Source organism: Pygocentrus nattereri, chromosome 3 (genome assembly GCF_015220715.1).
Source record: "Pygocentrus nattereri isolate fPygNat1 chromosome 3, fPygNat1.pri, whole genome shotgun sequence".
NCBI classification, from domain to species: Eukaryota; Metazoa; Chordata; class Actinopteri; order Characiformes; family Serrasalmidae; genus Pygocentrus; species Pygocentrus nattereri.
The window spans coordinates 43,795,942-43,821,999 of NC_051213.1; the positions used below are offsets into that span (position 1 = coordinate 43,795,942).

The 26,058-nt window shown below is 38.6% G+C and overlaps 1 protein-coding gene across 2 annotated transcripts; it reads right to left on the bottom strand.

Annotated features, from left to right (window-relative positions):
• Window positions 1–159: 159 nt before the first annotated feature.
• si:dkey-56f14.7 (engulfment and cell motility protein 1) lies at window positions 160–26,058 on the bottom strand. Of its 2 annotated transcripts, none has more exons than XM_017702054.2 (7): window positions 25,821–26,058; window positions 17,509–17,644; window positions 15,465–15,577; window positions 12,250–12,357; window positions 8,976–9,055; window positions 4,364–4,441; window positions 160–1,554 (listed from the first exon to the last, which is right to left on the bottom strand). In XM_017702054.2, the coding sequence occupies exons 2-7, from the start codon at window positions 17,544–17,546 to the stop codon at window positions 1,333–1,335; spliced, it is 639 nt and encodes a 212-aa protein (XP_017557543.1). In that variant the 5' UTR covers window positions 17,547–17,644; window positions 25,821–26,058; the 3' UTR covers window positions 160–1,332. The 2 variants fall into 2 exon arrangements, with proteins under 2 accessions (XP_017557543.1, XP_017557542.1); XM_017702053.2 differs by having other exon boundaries at window positions 8,976–9,058; window positions 25,821–26,056.

A 26,058-nucleotide genomic window follows, 5' to 3' on the forward strand; every position in this document is an offset into this window, starting at 1 on the left:
TTTATTTCAATAAGCTATGTCAAATAAATGATGGCAAAATGGAAGCATTTGAAATGTAGATTTGTGGATTTTGATTTTGAGTAAATGACAGTAGGGGGAGCCATACATCCACCGTTTCTTTAAAGAGGAGAGTAAAGACAAAGAAACACGCCGGTCGGGTTATATATTAACAATTTTAATTACAACATGAACATTAAAAAGAGTTGCACCACATGTCTTTTGGAGTGTTCAACAAAAGGGATATTTATTAGCTGTGCAAATAAATGTGGCAGCTTCTCCAACTTGAGAGATCCTCTTGTTGAGATCTATACCTTTACATAACATATGAGTCGTCCTCCATTTGCAATGGGAAACCATGTCACAAAGGCGGCAGGGCCTAAAAGTTCGCTTAAAATATTAGGCAGAGAGCAAAAAAAAAAAAAAGTATGTACATTTACACAGTTGACCTAGGCCCAGTTTTCAACATGTGCGAAACCATTTTTAATGTAAAACAATATATATTTTTAAAGGTTTTAGTTAGGAATTTGTATAGAACAGATTAATGTTTACGTTTTATATCATTAATGTTATGCTATATTTATAAAAATTTGTATTTTATTTAAAAAAAAAAAATTTGTCGTAGAGATTTTGGTCACTGGTGTGACCAGGACTCATAATTTAGTATTTTCAACTCTATTAAACTGCTTCCTTGGGTCGAGGCTCATCAGAGAGGAAGCATCTCACAGCATGAGAAGGCGAGTCACACTCGCTCACTATATTTAATTTATTAATCAATTTTTTTTATTAATCATTTTGTTTATAATTTCACGGGTGTTGTGTTTTAAAAGCTGCATAATGAAAATTGTGTTAAAATAATGCCATATTAGCATTTTTATTACTGATTTTAAATCCACAAGGTCACCTGACCACCAATGAGTCAGCGAATTTACGAAATCCTAAATTTTACCAAAATGTCATTGGTATCACAGTTAATGGTGTTACACCGTATTCATACAACACCACTGACTGTAAAATATGTTTGGAATTAAGCTCTGCTTTTTGCACTTGATGTTAATGGACATATTAAGATTTTTAAAATGTGTATCCACCTGAATTCCCACTCTAAATGGAGAATGACCCATAAAACAGGGGATGTTCTTTCAAGAAAACAAACTAAGCCAACACATTCTAATCACAATCTTTGAGAAGGTTCAGGAGTCAATCATGGCATTCAAGCCAAATCCTTTAGATATGCCATGAAATGGAGACACTATAGCTTGTTGTCTTGCTGTCCCCAGACCAGAGTTTCGTAGAGAATGAAGAGAAATGCTACAGAAACGCTTTAGCCCACTCTCAAGTCTGCTGCTGGGTGTGCTGGGTGTAGTCGTAAACAAAGTCATAATTACTTGGCTCTTTGGGGATGGGAGGAGGGACTTCTGGGACCTGAATGTTCTCAAGGTCCAGTAGGCGGAGCTTTATCTCCATCGTAACCAGAGTGTCCATGTCTGACTTGGTGAGATCGCTTGTCATCTCTTTTCCCAAAAGCGCGTTCAAGCCGTCAGTCCAGATGCAGTACTTGTGGTGAGGTTCAGCATGGTGAAAGTGGCAAAAGCAGAACATGATTAGAGCATTAGAAATGAAGCAGTGTGAATTTCAACCTAATATTGTTATTCAGACCTGTTTCAGTCTGAATTGTTCATGGTGGTGATAGAAACCAGACATCTGGAGAGTTTAATGTCTCTAAAAGGTATATCATAGAAGTGTATACCATAAAAAAGGTAATGTATGTGTTGCCTGATGCCCGAGACATTGTTTTATGATAGTTCTGAGATGAACGTTTGGCCTAAAACATATATTTAAAGCACATTCATGGCGGAGGTGTGCATGTAGGGCGATGTAAGACAAAATAGTCTCCAAAAAATCCATAATTTTCCAGATTTAACACTATATTTTATCATCAACATTACATATAAACACTACCGACACATGTAGGTTCACTGGTGGTTTTGAATAATAAATAAAAGGTCATATTGGATGGACATGTATGTGTTGTCTGATGCCTGAGACATCGATTTATGATAGTTCTGAGATGAACGTTTGGCCTAAAACATACATTTAAAGCACATTCATGGCAGAGGTGTGCATATAGGGCGAAATAGTCCCCAAAAAAATCCATATTTTTTCAGATTTACCACTATTTTACCCTCATCAACTTTACATATAAACATTTAAAAGAGACATGTAGGTTCATTAGTGGTTTTGGATAATAATTAAAAGGTCATATTTGTGTGGACCCCTGGTTCCCATCACCACCACTGGAAAGAATACTTTGGTATGTTCCTCTAGAATGAATCAGTTTACATCTTAAGGATTCCAATTTTACAGAAACTGTGGAAAATGGGTAGATATCCACTTAAATATGATAGATCGGTGGCACCTAAGGGGGGGGATTGGGATGATTCAAAGTTTGAAACTTTCATACAATTTGTTGGCTTCCTTTCTTTTATGAAACACTTCAATCCTTGAATAATAACAATGAAAGATGAGTTTTAGATACAGTGCCAATAGCAATTTCTCATGTCCAGTGGGCTCCTCTTCGTAAACGTCCAGTGGTTTAGCCCAGTATGGGTCAATTTCCTTTTTTTTAAATGGAAATTAAGATGCCGCTAAAACACAAACCAGGCTTTCAAAACTGCCAGGAAAAAGAAAAAAGAACAGCAGTACGTTGAGGGTGGGTATGAAGATGTTAATAGAAAGGAAGTTTGTGCTGTAGTAACTGTAGTTGACTCTCTAGTCTCCCCTTGCTCTTCTTTTGGCCTGGATAAAGTATGAATTTAAACTAGAATATTTTCATTATTACACAACTAATGTTTTTGTGGAGATTCAACAAATAGATAAACTAAGTTAGTATGGGAGAGAGAAGAGTTCCACTCAGCATTGATGGCTTCAACATTCTCTACAGGGTTCGAATATGGACCAAAACCATCAGTATAAGCCATTAGTATTTTGGACTTGGCCCATTTTTTTGCATAGGAGTGTATATGGTATAACTATACACAGTCATATTAGAAATGACAACACTGTGAAACTCAGAATTGAGCTACAACAAAATGGGTTATTATGAAAATTTGCCACATTTTGACATTTATGCTAAGGTGAATGAAGTGAGGCAAGGGGCTCATGCTTGGGCCCAAAATCCCAACAGACCATCATTTCAACTCAACAACAAAAATAGACCTAAAAAAACTGAAAACCCTTTGCCATGAAAATTACGTATAAAAGAAGCCAGTGAGAAGTGGAGAATTATGTGAATGCAAAGCCTGAAATGTAAGCATATAATTCAATGTTGGTTTAACTGTAATAAGATATGCCGCAGCACTGAAAAATGATGGCTGTTTTACTCTAACACCAGTCACTCGACTTTGCGCTGAAAGATATTGTCTAAATGGGTGACACTTCAGTATAAATGAGCTGGAAAAAGCCTGTGCTGTGTGGCCAAACTGGGCTGCTAACAAAACTATTTTTTAGCTTAGCCTAAACACTACAGCCCCAATCACCACAGAGCAGATTTGATTTCAGTCTTCTGTCAGTCTGACGCCGAACTTTTCTCTCTCAGACATCAGTATGTATCATCTAAACTCGTAGCAGCAGAGCAGTAGTTAGTCAGAATTCGACATGTTCTGTGGTGTGTGGCACTGTTTGGGTCTGCAGCCTGTTTGCTAAGCTAACATTAAGATAGCGGATTAGGCCAAAGATCCAGCCACCACAGAACAAGCCTAATTTCATATGTCTGTCTTTTCAGTGCGAGTTGCTCCACTTCATTCCCTCAGAATTGAATCTTTACCATCTGAACTTGTGTCTTTCTTTCTTTAGTTAGCCAGAATTGAACATGTTCTGTGGTGAGCAGAGCTGTTATTATGCCAGCTAATCTAGCACTTACCATCTCCTCTCTCCTTGTCAGCAGTATTGTTTAGCATTTAGCAGATGTAAGATAGCTAGTTTGACATTTATTGCATGACATTGAAATCATGTTCACTTTTTTTACTGACCATGTAAGCAAACTACTTTAATTTTTTTATTATTATTTAAACTAAGGCAGGATGAAGTGTAACAAATGCTTTTATGCAATTATATTCATCCTAATCATGGAATTCAGCAGCTGCCCTTTTGTTTCTGTTAAAAGACTGCTTTTAGTCAGTGTTTCCTGTTCTTTGTTAAGGTACGTCAAAATTGTTCTCCATGGAAAACGACTGTACCCTGCAGATGCAGTAGATAGAGATTAGGTTGAAAAGCACCAAAGTGGTTCTTGAAACTGCATTTCCTCTAAGCATTCTAGGTTGGTATTCCATTGTAAATGAGTAACACAGACATGTATAAAAGTTACCTCATGCTTGTCAGGAGCGATGAAATTCAAATATTCGTCCGATTCATATAGGACAGAGAAAGCCAGCTCTGGCACCTCCTAGAAAGAAGGAGAGCAGTAATGAATTCACGATAGGCCTGTTAGTGTGACTTCAGCCTTCCTACTGTCCCCATTAGCACTTTTTCTGCAGGTGAGGTGCCACACCAGATGGCAGACCCACCATTGTATGTGACCTCCAAAGTCACTCCCTGAGAGAGCCGAATGAGTTGGGAAGGTTTCAACAAGGTCAGATGAGAAGTTATGCTGTAGCAGCTTTTGAGCTTTTGAGCGTTTTTGAGCTTAAGGCCTTTTCAAACAGACACAAATAAAACACACATTCGTGTAAAACACACCGTCTCGTATTCAAGGCTGTGTAAAATTTTAAACGCCTGCAGTTAGATTTGTGTGGATGCATTAATAAGCAAGCTGAGCAATTAGAGCTATGCTATCCTGTTTACTCTTGTAGTTTATTTGCTCATATTGAATGCTTGGAGTTCTGAGATTGAACTTTGTCGGCGTTACTGCTTAATAAATCCACTTCAGAGTGATAAAAAGGGCAAATTGATTTATACAGCAGTAACGCTAATGAGGCTCCACCTCAAAGCTCTGAGCATTAAAAACTAGCAAATATCCAATATTGCTCCACTGATGAAACCAGAGCTGGAGCTGCACTGTTAATGTAGAGCCATTTCTTAAAACTCTGTGGAGTAATAGTTTTCTGTTTGGGAGCCAGTTTGGCATCAATTCCTTCATTTGGTCCTCGGGGCAAAAAGGTTAAGAAAATCTGGTCTAGACAGTTTGTATCAAAATGTAGTCTTATATGATTCACCCATCAATAGTCCAGGGTCGCAACCCAAATATTAAGAAGAGCTATTTTGTTCTTTTAACAAAAGTCAAGCCACCTTGAGAGCCACAATATTTGATGTCCATTTTGCCATCTTGGCTGTAAATATGTCTCAGTATGTGTTAATATGCTAGTATAGGCTAAACAATATAATATAAATGGAAAAACTCTTACTTTGCTCTACTTTAAGCTTTAGCTAAGCTATAGCTGCTTTTCTCGCATCTCCGGCAGGAAACATTTCCAAAATTGGAACAATTTTTGTAAAATGTCTCTTAATTTTTAGATTTTTTGCAAAGTTGAAATCAGCTTCTCATTCACCAGCTTCTTGCTTGAATTTCAAAGCGAGAAATTTAGAACGAGAAGCTGACTTCAGCTTTGTGACTTTTTAGTGTTTGACAGTTTCTCGTGGCAGATTAAACTTCCCAGATAAGAGTGATTATAAACATAAATAAGTACATTTGTCTCCAAATTATTGATGTTTGTCTTAAATCTTTCTTTTTGCCTTTTCGTTATCAACTAGTGAGGTGAGATTGATCTGCGTTGCTATGGTGATTAGCCAACCTTCAGGGTCCAAGGTCGGTGAATTAGCAGATAAACGCTACATTAACTCCAGCATTTAAGACTATTTAGTGTTAAACCTGTGTTAGAACAATCAGCAGAGTTTTATTTTACTGCAAAGGAGGATCATTTTATTTTTACCTAAATATCTAATTCTGCTGTGGACTCACAGCAGGGCAGTAAAAGAGCTGCATGAGGCCCCTGGCAGTATTTTACTTTGCTTTGTTTTCTACTTTGTCTAAAGTGTACATTTTGTAATGAAAGTTAACTTGCAGTCAAACAACATTACCAGTGCCAAAACATCTACCCACCTGAAGCAGCTGACCGAAGAGAATTAGGTACAATTTAGCCAGCGTCTGTTAATCAGCTAAGATAAATTAGCTAGTATTAGCTAAGACAAATATAAACTAATATTGTAGTCTCTGTTTCTGCCAGATGTCTTGCTCTATTTCTTGGATTTGGAATTGAGATTTTTGTGTGTAATCGACTCTATCGATGTCCGGCACCTGCAATCGAACAGCCCAAGGAAATATAGAAGTAATGAGTAGTGGGAGTTTTCGGTATAAAAATTCCTTTACCCTTTGGGAGAAGTAATAAGTCTGTTTCCAAAGTTTACTTCTACACTTTTGCATTGAAGCTATAAGACCAATGTAGCTAACAGAAGCTTAAACTCACCAATTATCATTGCGCGAAAATCAGAGGTGTAAAATTCAGGTCCAGAAAGTAAAAGTCCTTCCCAGGATTTTGTTCCAACAGGCTGGCTTCTCTAGTTAGATCACACCACCAGCAGAGCTGTCCAGCCTGTTGGAACAAAATCCTGGGAAGGATTTTTACTTTCTGAACCTGGATTTTACACCTCTGGCTAAAAGCATTCCTGAATCATCACACATTTCTGTGTTAAGTTTTTAACTGTGTTAAGCTGTTAAGTAATGTCAAATAACTGTGCTTATGTGGTTCCTGACGCTGTATCACGAACTGTTACCTGTTAACAGGATTGTTGAGGTTTTCATACACTTGGAACAATAACATAAGCTTTAAGCAACACAGCTTAAATGCTCACAAATGCTGTCAGCAACGGCATTCAAAAATTTCTATCACAAACCATTGAACCAGTACTAGTAAATGGAACCATCCACTTCTTTAACATGCGGAATGTTACAAGTGATTACAAATTAATCAAACTTTCACTTACAGCTGCAAAAATCAAATACCTCCCCAATCCAAACCTGCTGGAACGTGACATGGAAAGCATGCATTGTTGTAACGGACCAGGACAACGCTCTGTAATGTCACGTAATTTTATCAGACATTAAGGTACACAAGGGCTTGCCTTAGCAAAAGCTTTGTTCCTTGTTCCATCAGGTGCAATTTAAGACTAGGAATGTTCATAAAAAATCTCAAACAGGTGATGCAATCATGCTTGGATATATAGGAGCATCCAGCAAAGGCCTAGTCCTTTACGAGAAAGAATGGGTCAAGGCTCGCTATATTGCCAAATAAGCATCAATAAAAAATCCAGCTATTTAAGAACATTGGCCGTCAATTTTTTTCTTAAATTTGTTCTTGAGAAAGGTTCTAAGAAAAGGTCTACATCATTCATGATGTGTTCTTAAACTGCAGAACTCTTTGCAACTTGTGTGTGTAGATTCTGTTTGTACCCAAGAGCAAATACTAAATAAGAAAACGTTGGTGAATGTCAGAATCTTTGTGAAAACGGTGTGGGGTTTAAAAGAAATGTATTTTTAAGAATGGCTGGAGAATGAGGCCCAGTGTTCCTCAATGAGGGTTTGCAAGGAATTCAGGCATTTCCCCCCCTCTGTGGTGTATAATATCTCTGTGGTGTATGATATAAGGGCAAGGCCAAGAACTACAACTGGTTGCCTGTGGCCCTCAATCCTTCAGAAGGCATTGCGTTAACCCCTCTATCCAGGTAGATATTTTGACTTAATATGATCAATTAAAAATATTTTTCCTTGAAACTCTTATCAGATTAACTAGGGCACTGTTGACTCTGTGTGTGAAATCTGACTATGATGAGCTGCTAGTGAGCAATACAGGGCGAAAGAGGAGGGGTAAGAACCCCCCCGCTGTGTAAACAATTCACATCTGTCCACTAAAACAGCCGTGTCAAGATAAAACGGACAGCACGACTACACCTTTCTTTATGTTAGAAAATGCTAAATAAATGCCGCATTAAAAAAAGCATTTGAATGCAATAAAATGTGCTCAAATGTTGACATGCTTGTTTACCTATGAAGATGAAAATCCAGCTCATTTCCAGTTTTGTAAATCATGTTTGCTCATCAATCACGCACGTTTCCATGTTACCATACGTTTCCAAAAATATTCCACAAGAATATTGTTCAAGAAAAAATGCAAGGCACAAAAACTGGAGGACTCTAGATCGGGTGGAAATTGCATGCAATGACTGCTGTGAAATCACCACATGAGTTCAGGAATACATTGACACACCATTATGTATAAACCCGTCTCATATCTGCATCGACAAATGCATGTTAAGACTCTACTAGGCACAGTGGAAGCCTTATGTCAACTACATCCAGAAACACTGCTGACTTCTCTGGGCTCAAACTCATCTGAAATAGACTGATGCACATTGGAAATGTGGACCGTGGTCTGATGAATCAGCTGTTTATAAAAATGTTGAATGTTTTATTTCCCAGGCCGAAAAAGAAGACCATTCAGATTGTTACCAGTGTAAAGTTAAATTTGGGGGGGTTTATTATAAGAGTTTTTTTATTCAGTAATACATTTTATGGTTCAATGTTAAATTTTTTGAGCAAGAACAATAACTTAGTAAATGATATGATACTAAATAGTCTGTATTTATAGTAATTTCATGTCCACTTATCTGTCTAAAGATTTAATCACTACCTTTTTCAAATATCAAGGATTCTGGATAGTCATTTTATTATTAATTCATATTCAATTTAGAATCACCTACAGCTCTCTTCTTAATTATTGACCATTTTACAGCTCGCTGCTAGTTATTTCAAAGCTTTGAAGCTGTCGAGTTACAGCATCATAGAATCAGTTGTACATGTGTACTTGGTTTTGTTGCAAACACATTTTTAACAAAGATTTCAAAATGTTTTTTAATTATGCATATCTTCACCCGTCAAAATTCTCACCTGAAACAGTTTTTTTTATTCCTGTGTTGTGCAAATATACCTTATTCTGCTTTAGTGCTCCTTTCTCCTTTATATGAGGGCAGTCTTTCCCAGTTATCAGTGCCTTGATATCTGCTACTGCTACTGAAGAGACACATGAGGAGATGGATCTTGTTAGCATGTATAGTGCTATTAATGTTCTCCATACATGTCACTGCTGTCCAATGAAAACCATGTATCTCCATTTTTATCGATTTTTATTTTTCTACATCATTTTAACACACCAGCTGTCCTTTATGTTCTGTAAAAAAATCATGAAGAACGGACCAATAGAAATACTCTAAAATCACTTGGAATAAAACCTCTTTACATTGACTTACAATGAAAGGTAAGAGAGTTTTTGCCTTCTCCTGTAAAGTTACTATTTTGGAGATACTTGTTTTCCTTTGCACAGTGACGATGTGCTCTTTGAATCACACATTGCAGGGACTGGAAGTGAAAAACTAATGAGGAATGCTGTAAGCTCTCATGATGTCTGTTGTGCTAAAAAGGCCTATATCCTATATTATTGTAATTTGTTTTTATATAGGTTCGTTTGTAGTGTTTGTGTGGTTTTTTTGTACAAAACCAGTCATAATTCATTCTTACATGACCTTTTCCCCACCTTTCTTCATCCCTTAAATTCAACGGGCTGTTTTTGTTACTGAGCATTTAAGACTGACATACACTATTTAGCCAAAAGTATGTGGACACTTGACCTTCACAGATTGCATTCTAAAACTATGGATATTTATATGGAGTTGTTGCCCTTCCCCCATTGCAGCTGTAACGGCTTCAACTCTTCTGGGAAGGCTTTCCACAAGATTTCGGAGTGTGTCTGTGAGAATTTATGCCCATTCAGTCAAAGAGTATTTGTGAGGTCAGGCACTGATGTTGGACAAGAAGGCCTGGCTCACAGTCAAAGCTCCAATTCATCCCAAAGGTGTTCAGTGGGGTTGAGGTCAGGGCTCTGCGCAGGCCACTGGAGTCCCTCCAGTTCCTCCCCTTGTCAAATCATGCTTTTATGGAGTTTGCTTTGGGAACAGGGGCACAGTCAAGAAGACTGGAAGAAGAAAGGGCCTCCCCAAACTGCTGCCACAAAGTTGGAAGTAATAATTGTCTATTTGTCTTTGTATACTGCAGTGGTGGACAGTAACTAAGTAAATGTAATTGGTTGCTGTACTTAAGTAGTTTTTTGTGTATCTGTACTTTACTGAAGTTTTTCCATTTTGGGCGACTATTTACTTTCACTCCACTACATTTCAAAGTCAAATATCTGACTTTTTACTCCACTACATTTTGAGATATCTGTCGTTCCTTTTTGTTTATGTGTGTATAAACTTTTTTAAAAATTGTCAAAACGAAAGAAGCACAAAGCCAGAGCACCAATCAGGGCACAGAGGTCACTTTGTTTTGAGCTTGTTTTGACCTGTTGGTCATACCAACCCAGTGCAAGCATACTGTTCAACATCAGTGCTGTAGCATAAAATTTTGAGTGTCCATTCAACATAAATGATGGAACTTAAACTGAAACTTTGCTTGTTTGTATAAAGTTATTTCAGAGCCACTTAGTTCTACCTAATGGAAATAGTTTGCCTTCAGTGTTTTGTGCTTATGATCATTTTAATAGACATCAGCATCACTAATTACTGACACTCTATTAAAGGCCTGGAGAACCAAGAATGACACTGGAGTATTTTCACCTAAAATGAGTTAATGAAGCATGTTACAAAAATGATAACAAGACAGAGTCATAATTAATCTTTCAGTACTTTTACTTTTGATAATTAAGTACATTTGAAGGCAAATACTTTTGTACTTTTACTCAAGTGGAGGCATAAAGGGAAGAACTTCTACTTTTACTGGAGTAATATTTTACCTTTGGTATCTCTACTTTAACTCAAGTACATCACTTGTATACTTCGTCGACCACTGGTTAACTAAGGGTCTAAGGCCAAGCATAAAAAAACAGCCCCAGCTCATTATCCCTCCTCCACCAAACTTTACTGTTGGAACAATGTTTTCCTTTAGGTAGTGTTCTCCTGGCATCCACCGATTCGTTTATCAGAATGATAGATAGTGAAGTCTGATTCATAAACCTAGTGAAAAATAGTGCTTCAGAGTCCAGTGGTGGTGTGCTTTACACCACTCCAGCCGAAACTTAGCATTGCACATAGTGATTTTAGTTGCTCATGTGCAACTGCTTGGCCATGGAAACCTATTTAATGAAGCTTCCAATGCATAATTATTTTACTGATGTTGCTTCCAGAAGCACTTTGGAAGACTGTAGTGAGTGACGTTACAGAGAATTTTTGTGTGCTGTGCACTTCAGCACTCGGCAGCATTTCTCTATGAGTTTGCGGGGTCTACCGCTTTGTGGCTGTATTTGCTCCTAGATGCTTCTATTTCACAAGAAATTGTGCTTACAGTTGACTGGGGCAGATCTAGCTGGGCAGAAACTTCCCAAACTGATTTATGGCAAAAATTGCAAAGCTATGCTTTTATTTTTTTATACAATGTTAGCAATGGCTGTGGCTAAAACGCCTTAATTTGGTAATTAGGAGCTGTGTCCACATACTTTTCGCCACATACTATACATTCTATATGCATGCTCTCTTTGAATCCCACACTGCAAGGATAGCATCTAAAAAATCTAATGAGGAAAGCTTCAAGTCCCCACAATGTAACTTGTGTTAAGCTTATTAAAGCGGTTGTTCAGCCAAAAATCTAATTGACACAATTTTATCCTTGCACAAAAAGTAGCCAATCAGTTAAGACATATTTGGAGCTGTAAGGCTAATGTAGCTAACGAGTAATTAACCTCATGCAAACTGCATGCCTAAATCATTACTTGCCTCAAATTGTGTTGAGTTGTTAAGAACCATCCAACAGACTTGCTTATGTGGTTTCTGACACTGTATGACATATTGTTTTCTGTAGAACTGGACAAAAGCATGGTCGAAATTCGGTCCTCAGTAAAAGCAAACGTTTTTAGTTATGCAATAGCACTTTTATCCAGTGTCATACTGTGTCAGAAGTCATATGAACAGGTCTATATAAGATTATTTAACCACTTGACACAGTTTGAGGCAAGTATGTGATGATTTAGGCCTATAGTTTGCACAAACCAGTAGATGCAGTGATTAAGAGGCAAACTATCCAAACACCAAGCATGTATTGATCAATTTCACTTGGGTAAAGAAGATTTTTTAAATTTATTTATTTGCAAAACCATTTCTTTATTTAAATACATACAGTGTATTTGTGATTACTCAAACAAGACCAAAGAGACTCACATTTCTCCGGTAGAGAGTCATGGGGTATCTGCCCTTGTAAGAACTCCTCCACATCTCCATAGTGCAGTACTTTGTGGTTCGGCGACAGACGGCAATACCAAAATTTATCTAAAGTGAAAGAGAAAGATACAACATGCTGACATACACTGATCAGCCATAACATTAAAACCACCTCCTTGTTTCTATGTGCACTTTGTAGTTCTACAATTACAGACTGTAGTCCATCTGTTTCTCTGTGTACTTTGTTAGCCCCCTTTTACCCTGTTCTTCAGTGATCAGGGCCCAACAGGACCACAACAGAGCAAGTGGTATTTGGGTGGTGGATCATTCTCAGCACTGCAGTAACACTGACATGGTGGTGGCACAGATGGACTGCAGTCTGTAATTGTAGAATGACAAAGTGCTCCTATATAGTAAGTGGAGCTGATAAAAGGAGGTGGTTTTAATGTAATGGATGATCAATGTGTACCCAGTTTGCAAAATTTGTCTGGCCCACTCGTGAGCCACATCCTTGTGTTTGTTCTGGTCAAGTATACCGCTGAGTCCTCGGCCCAGATCTAGCCCTAACATTGTAAAGTAAGAAAAACTAATAGATGTGGCTCAAATCTGGCCCAACTACACTGTTGGTCCACAAAAATAGATGCAAGGCAAAATCGTATGAAGTTGTCCAGGATTTGGTCTTATTCTGGCCAGTATATCTAACATTTGCTCGGTGGTCAACATTCGCATATAAAAGCCAGAATTGTCCCTTTCTGAGATAAGTACAGTACTGCAATTAAGGGTGTAGTATGTGTATTTAGTACCATGCAAGTTACACATTGCCAACCTGCCGTTCTTCCTGTAAAACTATTTTATACAGTTTCAAAATCACAACCAGCAGTTCTACCATTTTGACCATAAATGAAAAACTGTTTTTACACTCTTTTTATTCACTCTTTTACTTTTCATCTCATAGGCTTCATTTTGCCTCAATTTAACAGTACTTTTGGGCATGAATAAATAAAAGGTGAGTTGATTTTATTATAAAATAATACATTTTTAGACTTTTTTCAAGAAAAAAATGTCATTTAAATAAAAAAAATAAATCTCAGCTTCCAACTTGATAAAATTGTTGGCTGATTATGGCTAACTAATCTTTTCTATGTAAATAATTACTGTATCCTTTTTTCTTTTTTTTTTTAATTTCAAAATAACAAAGACACAAACCATTTTTTGTTGTCGGATAAATATTCTGTTGCTAGCATGTATTCGCTAGCTAATTCAGCTCAGAAGTATCCAGTTGTAAGAAAGTGTTATCTAGCTAGGTTAACTCTGAGGTGCGCAATTGTGAATACATGTTGGCTATCCATTTAGACATTTTAGGTAACTCAGATATCCCAGCCAGATGTTTCTTAGGTCCAAAAAAAGGACGTGTGTGGTCACCCCAGTGTTAGCTAGCTAATTGAGTTAAGAAGTATCCTGTTAGCTGAGTTAGCTGAGTTAGCTGAGTTCCCCAGCTAAGTTAGCTCACCCACTCTAATGGATTAGCTTAGATAGCCAATAAAATCAGTGGATTGCCGACCCAAACTGCACATTATATTAATATAATTTGTTTAGCATTTTATCCTTTTATGTTGCTCAATTTTCTGATTGGAACCCACTGATTTCACTGCTATATTTGAGCTCCAAACACCAAACTGAATGACCTGAAGCACGACTGCATTTCTTTTATCCCTCCCTCAGAAACCCATTGATATTCATACTCCTTCATATCCAAGCTGGAGCCAGCAAACTCTGAAGAGCAAAAGCACATACTGATAGCGCTTATCTGTCTAATCCTGCAGCCGTTTCTTTCATCCCCCCCACTATCTCGTAAAAACCAGCTGGACTGAGATTTTGAGCTACAGTACAACTGCCAAACATAGAGGAAGACTGAGTTTTATAAATTTTGAGAGTACAACAATAACAAAGCTCTTAAATTGACAAGCTAGACATATTCTGTTTAAAACTACTGTAAACCTATTAATTTTCATCTCATTTAAGCATTCTGATTCTGATTCTATTATAAAAAAAGAGAAAGAGATGAAGGAGAAAAGATGAGATGTGTTTCTTTTACACCATTTACAGGCTTTAACTTCTGTTCAGCACTGCTGCCAGAGTAACTGAATGATGGCGCACGCGCAGTGGAAAAAAAGCACATGAATTCCGATCTGAGCTTCACATTACGGTCACATGGACACGAATCGGATACGTATCCAATTTATTATCTAATACCATATATACAGCCCTGAAAGCATCAGACCTGAGTTGCATTATGGCAAAAAAAACTTTGGATTTGTGCCACTTCAACCTAGTAATGTGAACATAGCCTTTCATATGTGGTCCTAGATCGGACGCGTATCCGATTCGTGGCCATGTGACCTTAGGTTACGTGCACATCACCAGGTTAAAGTGGCACAAATCTGATTTTTTGCCCTAATATGACTCACATCTGATGTTTTCAGGGCTGTGTGGACATGCAAATCTGATCTTTTCAAATCTGCCAGTTTCATATGTGGTCCTAGTTCGGATACATATCTGATTCGTGGTCTCAATGTGACGCTCAGATCAGAGTTCATATGCTTTTTTGTGTGCGTGTGCCATCATTCAGTTACTCTGGCAGCAGCGTCAAACAGAAGTTAAAGCCTGTAAACGGTGGAAAAGAAACATATTTCACCTCTTTCTCCTTCGTCTCTCTCTCTCTCTCTAATGAAGCTGAGAGCTGTTCAGAGTTAATTATCTTCTCAGCAAAGCTCATTCTGCTTGTTTGTGCTGATGATGCATACGATTCATTCATGCGACGTTACTGAGTCCTATGAGTCATTTCAGGACGCTGGTTCGTTCACATTAATGACAGATTTGAATGACTTACCTAAACAAGTGGGAACCATCCTGTTAGAGAGATCAGATTTAAGCAAGGAGGCGTGTAATGTGAACGTAGCCTTTGTTATGAGAAAGTCCACTTTATATTAGAGAAGCACGACATCACTAAAAGCAACATAGCATATTTGCATATGTGATGTGTTTGTATTAATGTCTCAGTATTAATGAGAAATTTTATTTAGACCATGTCTGGTCGCTGGTCCACATTCTAAGCTGTGCATCGCTACATTATTTCTACTTGTGGTACAACGAGACAGAATGTGGTTAGCGGTGGTGTAATGGTGATGCATGGATGATCCTGGCAGGTGGTTCACCTTGTCTGCGGCGGGTGCTGATCTTTCTGAAGCAGGTGCCTTCACACAGTCGGTTCAGTCTCTGCTGTTTGATCAGCTCGGCCACCTCCGGCTGCAGCTTCTCCCGCAGCTCCCTAAAGCACAGCCATAAATACTTGTGTGACTACAGAGATGTGAAGACAGGGCACACTGAGAATGGACAACATTGAAGATATCTAACTAACACCTCAAAAAAAGGGTTCTTTGGAGCAAAGCTAAAGAAAAAACACCTTTTGATTTGTTAAACTTTTCAGTAGATGCTTGTTGAAAAATAAATGACATGAACGTGTGAAGAATCTTTTTAAAGTTTGAAGAATCTCAATATGTACAACCTATCACTAATACAATGTGATTGGAAGGCTCAACATGCTTGGAGGAGCACATTAACTGCCAATTTAGTTAGCTAACAGACACCTGTGTTGGCTAGCATTGCACTAAATGATGTAGGGGAAGAGATTGTAAGGTCAATTATGCTCTCTGGGGCCTCCTGGCCTTAAAACCAGTAATGTGTCTGTTTCATAAATAATCGTCATACTGTTAGAAATAAAGCTTCTGTGCAGGTATGTTTCATTCATTAAGGTACAAACAGTGTAAATGTTAAAGGTACAGCAGTGGTTTAAAAGCCCAATTGTGAACATTAAAATGTTTTTCCCAGTGGAAAAGAACATATTTGTACTTTTTCATAATCTAATGTTTTACAACAGCTCAATAAAATAAAAGCCTGTAGACAAGATGGGGTGTGTGGAGTCAATATAATTTCGAAAATATCATTTCAATGGATCATAGTACAGTTATGTTCCCTGAATAAAGGTACTGAGATGTACCCTTGAGGGTTCCACCCCAGTGACAAAAGGGTTACTGCCTCAGAGACAGTTTATTTCATTTATTTCTGAGATTGTAGTTCAAAGTTAGGCTGAAGCCCAGCCTCTCAGGTGCTGTATGTTGTTATAGAAGCCACAATTGTAGCCCTCTCATTCAGCTACAGCTTTTATGAGTGATGTAGACACTACGTGTGTAATAAATTAGAATTATCATGTTGTTTATCGCCACCGTTATTTTAGTTTGAATTATAATTAGTTGCTTTTATTTATTTTATCAAGTTTTTTTTAGTTGGATAGTTTGCCCGTCACCTCTTCCTGGGAACACCCAAGAGATCAGTAGCGTCTGTGCTCCCCTCCTCACCGGAGACTACTGGTACCTTGATAACAATTACTATATTTACATATTTGAGATGGTCTATAAAATTCTTGTGCCCCTTATTGTAAATTTGGCACTAAGCAATTTTCTTAATTAGGGGTCCAAGCACCGTAGGTGTATGGAACCCTATTGCTTTTGCTAAGATTTTTCATAATTTCAAAATTCTACATCTTTGCTCTTTATTGACCACTCAAAAGTGTGCAAAGGTGAAAGCAAAAGCAAAGGTGATGTGGGAGCCCAGCATGGATTTATGATGTATTCAAGTGAACCAGCTATAATTTATTTAGCTGTAAGATTTTCCATACATGAACAGTAACTGTTTCCTTTAGGCCTTTGATGGTGTGTGGTGTTCTTCATGCTTTTTGTGTCTAGAAATACAAGCTTCTGACTAAACAGCGAATTGAATACCAACCTAAAGAACTGGATTTTTTAAAATTATTTGGGCCAGCCATAATTTCCAGAGATTGAACTTGGGATCCCACAATGAGAAGGCCAACACCCAGACAGTTTCCCAATCAGGTGCCCTTTATCTGACCACCTTTCACCTCATCAGTAAGCCATGTTCCACAGCTATGAAATCTGCATATTTTGGATAGTGAGCTATTCCAAATACACACAGGAAATTTATGCTTAAAAAATGAGCACTGTTGTGGTTCTTGACCCAAAACAGCTGGCAATTACAAGCATTTTTATGATCCTAATTTACATTTGGCCAGGATAGAGCAGGCATGCCAAATGTTTCATAGACTCAGATAAAGTATAAACCATATTTTGAGCTACCAGCATGTAGAATGTATGGAGTCTATGTAGAGAGGGAGAGAGTTCTCACTGCATTGGGCGTGATTTTGACTCATCCTGGCTCATCATCTTCCGTAGGAGTGTGTTGAGGGGAACTCTGACTCTGTCCACTGTTCAGACTTCGCTGTCACAGTCTGGATGAGCTGCCGTCTTTACATCATCATCATCTGCACAGAGAAATTAAATGCATTTAAGTCAAACTCAATGACATAGTTTTGGTTTCTTAACTCGGGGGGGGACACTGTGAAGTTGCCACCCACTCCCCACCCCTTTCTGCTTTCCCCATACTCCCATGCACTCACACAAAAACTGTAGCTAGCTAACAGAAATAAATGAGTTGGTTAGCTAGCTAATTAGCTTTTTCATTTCTGTGTTGGGCTGTTTTGGGGCTCATCTTATGTAATTTTACATTAGGTAGTATCCTGGGGTTTCAGTCACATGATTTTTCTGTTGTAGCCACCATATTTGGGACTAAACTTCTGGCTTTGCTGCTCCACACAAACATAACTAGACTCATAACTAGAAACATAATGACTCACTTTACTTTGGAAAAAAAATAGTTACCTCGACAAAATCGATAAAATAGGCTGTGATACTTATATAGTTTCCCCAGAACTCCTGGTCTCTGGAAAAGCCACCAAATTTGTGTTTCCTGACATTTATATTTATCTCATATTCAGCCTCCTCCCTATTCTGGAGAGTCTCTCACAGCATTTAAAAGCACTGAAGCCCACCGGCTCTTCACGGTAGGGTGGGTAAAGCTTAAAGCTTAAATGGTGTTGCTTAAAGAGGAGATAAAACTCTTTGTCATCATAGGAGGGTAAGGCCACATCAACTAATTAACACAGATGTGAACAGTACTAGCCTTTAGATCACTTTAGCTAATGTTGCTGGAGATTTAAATGATGTTTGAATGGAGAAATATAAACGTTAAATATAAGACTGATTATCGTGGGTCGGAAAACTACGTCATGTTCCGACACACATGATTCTGTAAGTTTGCTAGTGCAAGTTAGTGCTAGTTAGTTCAAAGTTCAGCTCCAGTCTATGGGAGACAAATCCAGCCAAAAAAGAAATTAAAATGAAAACAATAAAATGTAAACGCAAACCTCTTTTTGCCATTACGTTTTCCAAACATCTCAGCAAATATCCTGCCAAAAATGAAAATGAAATGAAATACCTACATTTATAATAGAGAAAAGAAAATCCAAGCTTTACTTTGGCTTTTCTTCATAAAATGCAGAATATGTGTCAAAATTAAAATCAAAAAGGTTTATATTGTTATTTCTTTTTCATAGCAATCAGCTGCATATCTGAGAAAATGAAAATGCAAAATGCAAAATGAATAAATCAACAGCATAGTGACCGTTTGTGATTCAGTTTTCGGATGCGCTTTAACTGTCAGAATGAAAAGGCAAATGTAAACGAACATCAGCGCCACCTGCTGGAGATTCACTTTTCATTTTCCGCTTTGCATTTTCGTTTTCAAACTGACCAACATGCAAATATATGTTAATTAGCACTAGGCGGGGCTACAGGGTGCAATTTAGGATATCCTCAGCCGTCTGCATCAGAATCGTCATCATTCCTCAAAATAAACGTCTTCGAGTCTTGAGAAAAAACACCGTCATGACATTTCACTTTCAATTTTGGCAGGATATTTGCTCAGATCTTTGGAAAAAGAAATGACAAAAAGAGGTTTGCATTTACATTTTATTGTTTTAATTTCTTTTTTGGCTGGATTTGCCTCCCATACCAGTCCTGCAAACCCTGCACTGTGGTTTCCCTGCTTAAAATACATGATATTATTAGCTAATTAATCCCTTTTTGAGCTGAATGAGGTGTGAACGGTCAACCAGCATGACCATGTGATACAGGGATATGCTGTTATGTACAAAGTTACAAACAGTGCTGGAGTGGGTAACCTGGAATGTCGGGAGAATTCTGGGAGAATTCCCAGTGGGCTGAATGTGTTCCCGGTCAGTATGAGCTGATGTATAAAGTCACATCTATAAGCACAAGAACTCTCAGACCAACTAGAAATGTTACATCCAAGGGTATCTGTAATTTAGGGGTTAACCCAGTAGCCCTCACCTCAAGTGGTGCAGCCCTGGTTTGCTGACTGTAATTGAGTCTTGTCCAGTGGACAGAGATTAGCTAAAGCCGAAGTTAGCATCTTATTCTCATTGTAGCATCTGTTACTCTTTTTGTAAAGTCCCAGCTTCCTCTTGCCCCCTTGGCCAGTGGTAACATCACTGTAATGCACAGCCTCTTGCTCCACTTTACAGCAGCTTCAATCGTGACTCAGCCAATCAGATTTTAGAAGCATTTTATAAAATTGATTTATTTGCTTCTGTACAGAGTCTTTGAACCATTTGCACAACACCAGTGTTGCTTAGTTTGTGCATGATTGCACAAGAATATTTCAAATCTTTCTTTCTTTTGTGAAATGTGCTTGTCTTATGGACTGCTGTGCTGGACTGCTCCTCAAGAAAAACATGCATGTGCTTTTGAAACATTATTAATCATTCATAGCTCTCATAGCCTGCAATTCTCCAGGCTCTGGAGAAACTGCTTTCAGATTTTAATGCACTGTGGCACAACTGTGCTTCCCTTTTTTCTTGTTAAAGAAATACTCCAGCATTTTTAACCGTGTATTTCTCTCCTCTCACTGACTGTCTGACTGACTAACTGACTGAATATCTGACTCATTAATCGCCTTCCTGACTACCTGACTGACTCACTGACCGACTGTCTGACTCACCTACTGCCTGCCTGACTATCTGATTGACTCACTGACTGACTATCTGACTCACTAATTGCCTTCCTGACTACCTGATTGACTCACTGACTGACTATCTGACTCACTAATTGCCTTCCTGACTACCTGACTGAGTCACTGACCGACTGTCTGACTCACCTACTGCCTTTCTGACTACCTGACTGACTCACTGACTGTCTGACTCACCTACTGCCTTTCTGACTACCTGACTGACTCACTGACTGACTGACTCACTAACTGCCTTCCTAACTACCCGACTGATTCACTGACTGTCTGACTCACCTAATGCCTTCCTGACTACCTGATTGACTCACTGACTGTCTGACTCACCTACTGCCTTTCTGACTACCTGACTGACTCACTGACTGACTGACTCATTAACTGCCTTCCTAACTACCCGACTGATTCACTGACTGTCTGACTCACCTAATACCTTCCTGACAACCTGACTGTCTGACTCACTAACTGCCTTCCTGACTGCCCGACTGACTCACTGACTGTCTGACTCACTTACTGGCTTACTAACGACCTGACTGTCTGACTCACCTACTGCCTTCCTGACTACCTGATTGACTCACTGACTGACTATCTGACTCACTAATTGCCTTCCTGACTACCTGACTGAGTCACTGACCGACTGTCTGACTCACCTACTGCCTTTCTGACTACCTGACTGACTCACTGACTGTCTGACTCACCTACTGCCTTTCTGACTACCTGACTGACTCACTGACTGTCTGACACATTAACTGCCTTCCTGACTGCCCGACTGACTCACTGACTGTCTGACTCACCTACTGGCTTACTGACGACCTGACTGTCTGACTCACTAACTGCCTTCCTGACTGCCCGACTGACTCACTGACTGTCTGACTCACCTACTGGCTTACTGACGACCTGACTGTCTGACTCACTAACTGCCTTCCTGACTACTTGGCTGACTAACTGACTTGCTGTCTGACTCACCTACTGCCTTTCTGACTACCTGACTGACTCACTGACTGTCTGCTGGTGTTCTCAGAACAATGGACTGACCACTCCAGAGTCCAGACCTCAACATCATGTGTTTCTGGTTACGTGGAATGTGAGATGCAGAAAAAACAACCAAATTTGACTTTGACTGAAATTCGGAGGTGTGGAAAACACCCCTAATAAAAGCAAAGGGCGGAAACATGTTCTGTGTCATTTTCTGTTAAATGGTTTCTTTTTTTTTTCCTGACACTGAAAAATGAAGAATATGGAATTAATAGCAGTTTGACCAAAAATGAATCTGTACAGTACTGTACGTCACCTGGTTACACCATGGTGTGCTTTAAGGGTTTGTTTTGCTCACTCAGAGAGAAACTGTTGGCTAAGCCATTCTCAGACTAATGAGCTGCTGCTGATCAGTCGATACATAGTGACGCATCCCCGCAGAATCCCACTGGAATTTTGAGCAAAACTCAAAAACGATAGCCAGCACATGACTAGCAAACCCAGCTTTAGACAGTTGTACACACATACAATCATAATGTTTCTTAAAAAAACAAAAAAGTTTACCTAAATATGTTTCAGTGGTGATTTTTAATGTTACGCACTCATTTTCAGACTTCAGGACACAATTACTTCAAAACAACGTGGACCCCTAGATCCAATGGATTAAAATAAGGCTCTGCCTCTGTACTAGAACTCTTTGTGTTTTGGTAGTGACATAAAAACATGGGACAACTTTTTTTTAATTAAAAATTTAATTCATAATAAATCAAACTCTCTCATATTATGATATGGTTACGATTACAGTGTCACAATTGGCCCCTCCCAGTCCTCCATGTGCTTTTGTTTTGCTTCCTAGTTTTTCCCGGTCCTGCCCCCTTGTTTCCAGACCCTGCCCTTAATTGTACCACCTGTGTTTATCACCTGTGTCTTATTAACCCTCACTGTCTCTGTATTTAAGCCCTGTGTTTTTCCCTAGTTGTCTGCTGGTCTTTGTAGTGTATTCTTTGTATGTATTATGTTGTTTGGTCTTGTTTCTTCTGATTTCCATGGTGTGTTTAGTCTGTGTTTCTTTTTGTCATGTCTGTTCCTCGATCTATCCGTGTTGGCTCTCCGACCCTGGACCGATTTGCCCCTAATAAATCTCGCTTCTCTCAGCGTATGCATCCATTTCATCATCGCTTCTCGGTGTTACATACAGTCACATGATTTTTCAGTTGTGGCCACCATATTTGGGACAGAGGTGACTAATGTAACTAGGTGAAAGAAGGCATAAAATGACTCACTTCACTTTGGAAGAAAAAAGAACGTTACCTTGACAAAACCAATAAAATAGGCTATGATCCTTATACAGTTGCCTTGAACTCCTGGTCCCACTTAAACTGCCAGAAAGACACCAAATTTGTGTTTTCCTGAAATATTTATGTTTATCTCATACACAACCCCCTCCCTGTTCTGGCGAGTCTCTCAAAGCATTTAAAAGCACAGAAGCTCACCGTCTCTTGACTATACAGTGCGATGTCAAGCGAAACCCGAGAATAGGTTGAAATTCAGGGGTTAGGGATTGGGTCAGACACTTCCCAATACAAAGTACCCTATAAGTATTGATTTTGTGTATATTTATCTTATTTTTTTTATCTTAATTAATGCCTTTGATTGAATTTCTTTATTTTTTATTTTTAATGTGGGAATGCAGTTTGAACTAGTTTGGTAGAACAGTTCATTTATGTCTCAAAGTTTATAGAAAGGGCCTTATCTTAAGAGCACCAGACCCTTAGCAACCTTTACGCTCCTTATCAGTGCAAGTGCCAAACAACACTACCTTCCTCTTGAACAAAAGAGAATGATGTACATGTAGGAGGAAATTCAGAAGACAAATGATGAATATCTCAATTTAGCTAGCAAAAAAGGAAGCTAAAGATGCGTCTACACAGTGCGCTCTACTACCTGTAGAACTGGGGTGCATCCAGTGCATCCTCTGCACTGACACTGGCCCTTAGCTAAAATTGAAATGGCCTCTTTAGGTCCTCTGCTGTCACCCACCACCTCCAAACACGCTGATATGCAAACTTGTCACCTTTTGGCCAAATTTACAGATTTTTTTAAATGATGAACATGTCAATTATATGAATTCGTTTATTTTTTTATTTTGAAAAATAATCTCCCTCTCAGACCTTTTGGACAGTTACAAGGGTAATGTTGTGGTCTAGATAAACTGAAAGCATTAATAGAGATAGTAATAAGCTAAATGTATACAAAATCATCATTTACAGGGTGCTTTCTATTGGGAGGTGACTGTCTCAAACTGAATTGTCACCAGCAAAACATTTTCTGCAATTAAGTAAAGATTTTTCATGATTTTTTTATATAGTTGTATACAGCTGGTCAAAGCTGGGTTTTCTAGTCATGTACTGGCCAATGTTTTTGAATTATGCTGAAAATTAGCTCAAATGTTCAGCGAACACCACATTGAGCAAAATAAGATGCGATTTGGCTTCAAAACATTGTTTTTGTTTGTACCATAGTGTCAAATGTGTAACAACTGCACCCAAATTCAAATGTCCACTATAAATGATATTTCTAATGTGTCAGATTATTGAAAATTACATTATGTACTGTTATGTACACTCTGGTGCAAAGGGCTGGTCCACATTTAAAACCTATGGAAAATATTAGGTCTCACTTTAAACACAAATTAGCTTTGTTTTTAAACTGCTTGAAGCTTTCAATATCCTGAGGAAAATGTAGAGTGATTGCACAGCGTAAGCAGTTCCCAGGTGGTTGCTAGGGTGTTGCCAAACGGGTAGTAGCTGCTAAGGTGTTCTGAATGGTTACCACTGTATTTTATGTGGTTGCTATGGTAACCCAGGTGATTGCTAGGGTGATGCTAGGTGGTTTCTATGGTTCCCCACATGGTTAATAGGGTGCTTCAAATGGACTTGTATCAACCTGACACAAATTGGGTGCTCAAACCTTTGTAACCCATTTATTCCTATGGGGAAAAAAACGTGCACCTGATCAAAAAGCTGTATACAAACACAGCATTTCCGATCAGACTGGCTGGAACGCTGGCACAGTGTTGGTAAGTGGATAAGTTAAACAGCAAAATTTGAACCAAGACGAATAATATATGATCAGATAACAGTAATCTTGTGCATTGCTTTGCTATCACTAAACCCGTAATCCCATAGTAAGTTACTTTATCTATGTGTTTGATGATTTGTTGTTGAGGCCGTTAAAGGCATAATATTTGGTTATTTGGGCCCCTTTTTTTTTTGCACGGGAGTGTATTTCTGAGTGAAACATATCAGAGAGGGTCTATAAGCTGGCTGAGGGTTTTATCTCAATGATAGGTGTCCACTGGTGCACAGTGATGCAATCAAAGCCAGAGAAAAGTCATTATACATATAAGAAACAATAGAGGAAAACCACAATTTCAGAGATAGAAGTGACGGACATTTCTGAATATTTGGGGAACCTAAGTGACATTGAACTTGGGCCACCCCAGTCATATTATTCACCCTCTTGGAGAGAATCTTCAACCTGCTAAATGTGATTACATAAGTCAGTCAGTCATATAGTTAGTTACAAACAAGGTCCATGAGATGCTTCGCATCTGAAAAGAACTATACTTAGTATATCACACAGTGTAATAATTGCTGAAATAAACATAACATAGCAATAATGAATTACACAAGGGAAATAGAATCTTTAGGCTTGATGTACCTGACTGGAATTAAGTCTTGGGCTATCATTTTCCTTTCAGTGGAGAATCTCCATTCAGAATGGCCTAATCCCTGTCCAGTAAACTGACCCATAAATTATTAATTTGGCTATGTGACTAAGATAAATACAAATACAAATTATAACTTGAACATGTCCCGGTTGGTTTCAGACGTGTTGCTAGGCCAAACCCTGTAGGTATCCCAGCTGGTCACTAAGATGTTACTTGGCCATTGCTGTGTCATTCCAGGTGGTTGTTAATGTGTGTGTGTGTATGTGTCCTAGTATGTACAGCATGTGAGATGGTATGCAATGTCTGTGATTGTCAGTGTGAGAGATCCTTTGAGACTTGATTTGTGGCAGTCAGATTGGAGCGTTCTGGCAAAACAAAACGAAAATAAAACGGATTTGAGCGAAGGTTGTATGAAAACCATATGTGTGATTGGTCCCAAAAGCGCAGTATTCCTGAATATGCTCTACAGTCCAGGTTTTGTGGTTCTAGCTCAACAACTGAGGCCTGTGAAAATGCTACAAAAAAATGTGGAATAATAAAAAAAAGAAATAGGAATGCAGGAAAGGCATTAAATATATATTTTTAATGCTAATATCATGATAGATACAACCAATTAAGGGGCCCCTTGTGGCTTGGGGTAGTCCTAAGTGGCTGTATATTACTCTTATAGCCAGTAATGGCCCTGGCAACAATATACTCAGTGTTAACATGTCATATTGAATAAGGACAATAATTAAGGACTATAAATGAAATTTATTCAGGTCCAGCGCTCCAGTAAGGAAGAAGTAAGTATTTTCTAATTATACATACATACGTAGATATAGTGACCAATAAAGATGAGGCTTGTACTTACATGCCAGTGTCAGAGCCATATCCTATCCCCGCCAGCACTGTGATCACATGCGTCTAGAGGATGAGGAGGGTAGAATGGCCTGAGCGTTGGTGACTGAGCGCAGGAGAAGTGGGAGCCAGCTGGCAACAGAAGTGTGGTCAGATAGAGAGAAAGATAGAGTGAGGAGAGAGTGGTTCTTCATTGGCATCCAGACACAGTTCTGATTCATAAGCATGCAGCTTTGCTAATGTTTATATGA